This window comes from Triticum urartu, chromosome 1A (assembly GCF_056163025.1).
Source record: "Triticum urartu cultivar PI428250 chromosome 1A, HENAU_Tu73, whole genome shotgun sequence".
Taxonomy (NCBI): domain Eukaryota; kingdom Viridiplantae; phylum Streptophyta; class Magnoliopsida; order Poales; family Poaceae; genus Triticum; species Triticum urartu.
In genome coordinates, this window is record NC_141873.1 from 713,653 (window position 1) to 717,500 (window position 3,848).

Here is a 3,848-nt window from a genome sequence, read left to right on the forward strand (position 1 = left end):
GACGACTCTAAAGTGTGAGCACTTACGTGGGATTTTGCGTCTGCAATCTGACCATCAGTGCAGAGTGCATGACCCCAGGCAGCATTGTAGAAACGAACATGGGAGTCTGGTGCCGTGGAGATGCATAATTCGTATGACATGAGAGGTCTCAGGAGGAACATGTGCAGTTTCTATTCCTTGCAATGGTGAATGGGGTGAGTACCCCTTACTGATCGAAGCTCATCATCGAGAAGGTTTTCTTTTCCTTTTTCCGATTTTGAGGGCACCGGCGGAAGATCCGGGAGAAGAAACATGTGCGTCTGAGGGGCTGCCAAAGCACATCTTTTCATCCAATGGTTAGGTAGATCGATGGAAGAAGCCACTCATACTTTTGGCATAAAGTACAATGTGAAATACTTCTAAATCTAGATGTAGAAGTTCCAGCAGTTAGTTATATTTATACACGTGTCTTGCTAACTACAGCTTCTGTTTTCACGTCCATGGAGTGAAATTTCAACTATGAAGTACAACATATGCTAAAAAGAAAGATCTTAAAAAATTGCTACTAAGAACAAACACATGATATTGAACACGCTAAACTAATATCGAGAACTCGAGATAGACCTTATAATACCAATTAGTTAGTACTACTAACAGTAATAATCCCAAATGCAAAATTGTATAGAGTACACAATTCAATGTCAAGAATTCTTCTATCATTTCCTTGTCGTACCATATATAAAGGATCACAGCAATGGAGCGGCATGAACTGAACACCAAGAAATATTAGAACACGTTAATTATACCTAAATTAAATACTAAGGGGAAATTACCATGCTTTTACCTATGGCCACAGCTTCCATGATGCCAGTACTTTGCACAATAGAAGCAATGGCATGTTATCATTGACAGTGAAAATAAGAGAGTGAACATATATGCATCATTTAGTAGAATAAAAATTCCTAGCGCTGAAGAGGAAATAATAGAAACATAAACATATTATGTAAGCAAAAAACATGATGAACGCCTATCGTCCTACTGTCAAAACTAAAAGCCACATTGATGATATTACAAATTAAATAGCTAACTGAGAACCAAAAATTAGAGCAGAAGTGTCAAGTTACAAACACATTAGAAATTTTATTTATAAATATAGGCACTACAAAAGTACAAAGTCCACATCAGTCTTGATTTACCTCATGTTAGCTTTTAGGTCCCATCCTATGCAAACGTGAATGGATCACCATAACATGATGGAAGTGGTCGTACTGAACAGTCGTGTGCAACCAACGACAAAAAGAAAAGGTGCAGCATGGAAGACAGACCTGCAAAGCACAGACCCTGCAGTACAGAATCGATGCAACATATTGACCATCAGTGCAGAGTGCATGACCCTGCAAAGCATAGACGTGATGTGGAGATTCAGGCAGGGGAGAGATTGATTTTTTCTGTGATGTGGATATTGAAATAGGGGAGAAAAAGTTGACAAGTGCTGGGCTGCGCAGAGCGGGAGTGGGCTGGCCCGCCTTGTTTCTTCTTCTTATCCTCCTCTTGCTTTCGCCGTGGTCTTATCCTCTTTCTTTTCTTTCTTGTTCCGCCGTGAGAGCGCTGCATCCATCCATGGCGTCCATCTCCATGATGTGCTCCTACACCGTCTCCATGCCCGCCGCCGCCAGGGCTCCGCTCCGCCGCGCCAACGCCTCGCTCGGGTTCGCCACCTCGCAGCTCGCCGGCCTCAGCCTCGGCCTCACCTCCACGGCCACCGCGGTCTCCCTCCCCACCAAGAACACCATCGTCGCGCGTACGTCCCTCCCTCCCTTTGTTCCCCTGGCCTGGCAATTTTAATTCCTCACTTTGGTCCTCCCTCGGCCGGATCTCGGTGGTGTACATTTTGGGTTGCATTGCTCTGTCTTGTGCTGCTCTGCTCTTCTTCTTCATAGTTGAGTTCAGGCTTGAAACAAAAGTTGGGCAGGTAGGTAGATTAATTGGATGAACATTAGGTAGATTAATTGGGCAGCAAAGCATACATTCTTTCTTTCTTCCAAGGGCCATAACATAATTGGATTGGGTATGTACATAACTGGAGATGAGATGGAGGTCTGAGCCCGGAACTGGAGACTGTCTGTCCAAAATTGTTGCAGATATCCGAATTGCTCTTCTCTTCTCTTTGGATGCGCCTTGAAAATGAATGAATTGCAATGGTTGATGGTGATGGCTATAAACTCACACCTAGGTAGTGGTGTGGTGGTCAGATGCTAGTAGTTGTAGCCTCGCCCGAGTGATTGTCAAGCTAAATGAATCGCTTCTGTTTCGACTAAATATATATATATATATGAATCGCTTGTGCTTTTTTTGGTCCTGTTTTATTTAGCTACAGACATTTATTTACATACATGCACTATTATCTTCCCAAAAATAGTATCTATCTATCTATCTATCTATCTATCTATCTACCAGTTGAATGATTAATTCAATGGTTAAGAAAGAAAGAAAGAAAGAAAGAAAGAGGCATTGATGAATGAAGGAATGATCTGAATCTGATGTGGGTTCAGGCCGGATCTGCCCCTTCTTGGAGAAGAAGACGAACCGGGCCAACAAGGTGTCCTTCTCCAACCACAAGACCAAGAAGCAGCAATTTGTGAACCTGCAGTACAAGAAGCTGTGGTGGGAGGCCGGCAAGCGCTACGTCAAGCTCCGCCTCTCCACCAAGGCCCTCAAGACCATCGAGAAGCACGGCCTCGACGCCGTCGCCAAGAAGGCAGGGATCGACCTCAACAAGAAATGAAATGATCGATGAGCCATAGTTAAGGCCTCCTAGCAACAACATCTTCTTGATTTCCTCACATCAACCATTTCAATGTAATGTGGTATGCAAAATGGATTTATGTCCAGTTTTCCTTTTCTCCCCTTTTGTGTCGGTTCCTTCCTTCCTAGTGCGATTTGTGCAAGTAACCTTATAAATGCCCATTTTCCTTGATGAGTTAGTTGATGTTAAGCATCATACCGGATCATCGTCATCATCATGTATATGTAGTTGTGCAGTTGGTTTGTGCCTTTCAGCTGCAAACCAACCTGATGTTTTATGATTGATCAGGGAAGGATGTTTTATGATTCTTGGTTCAGATGTGGAGTATCCGAGTCAGAGAAATGGTAGCTAAACATGAATTAAGAGGCTAGCAATTTAGTCAGTTAATGCTAAGCATCATACTTAGTACTGCTAGTGTGGATCAACATGTGATTGTGCAGCTCTCCGTTGCTCCCAAATTGATGTGGAAAAAAGGAATTCTTCCTACTATCGTTGTTGGTTCAGCTTCGGCACAAAGAGAACGAAGCTGCAGAGAATCAATGCGGATCTGCATGTCTCCAAATTTTGAGCGATTTTCTAGTTTATTACTCTGGATCTACCTTTAGTAGTAGTACATAAATAAAATAGATTAAGATTGTTTCCGTTCAACAATCTGTTGATACTAGTCATTTGTGAGATGATGGTAACACATCGTAGGAGGAAGCAAAATCCGCAGCTGTTAATTTGGCATCAGTATTGAGTAATCCTTCAAAATATTCAACGACACTACAGCATATGAATTCAAGATCATCCACAAAAATCGGAAAAGATTACGTGCTTTTACCCCCACACACACCCCGCACCGTAAACCCGGGTAGATACATTACTCATGCCATGTCCCCGCAATCCCACGTAACATTGTCATATCATCCAGATTTAACACAAATTCAAGTCATTTATGTGTTACCCCATGCGCTGGATTTATGAACTCATCAACAAATGCCAAAAATAAGACAAAACATATTGATCATTCGTCATGTATAAAGACCTCCTGGTGATTGATGATATCCCTACCCTTCCCCCC

The 3,848-nt window shown here is 42.5% G+C and overlaps 1 protein-coding gene across 1 annotated transcript; it reads left to right on the plus strand.

Annotated features, from left to right (window-relative positions):
- The first annotated feature begins 1,539 nt into the window (after positions 1-1,539).
- On the plus strand, positions 1,540-3,101 carry LOC147988138 (large ribosomal subunit protein bL28c-like). Its single transcript, XM_087543234.1, has 2 exons — positions 1,540-1,780; positions 2,532-3,101. Exons 1-2 carry the CDS (start codon positions 1,600-1,602, stop codon positions 2,762-2,764), a joined length of 414 nt encoding a protein of 137 aa, XP_087399360.1. The 5' UTR covers positions 1,540-1,599; the 3' UTR covers positions 2,765-3,101.
- Positions 3,102-3,848: the final 747 nt, after the last annotated feature.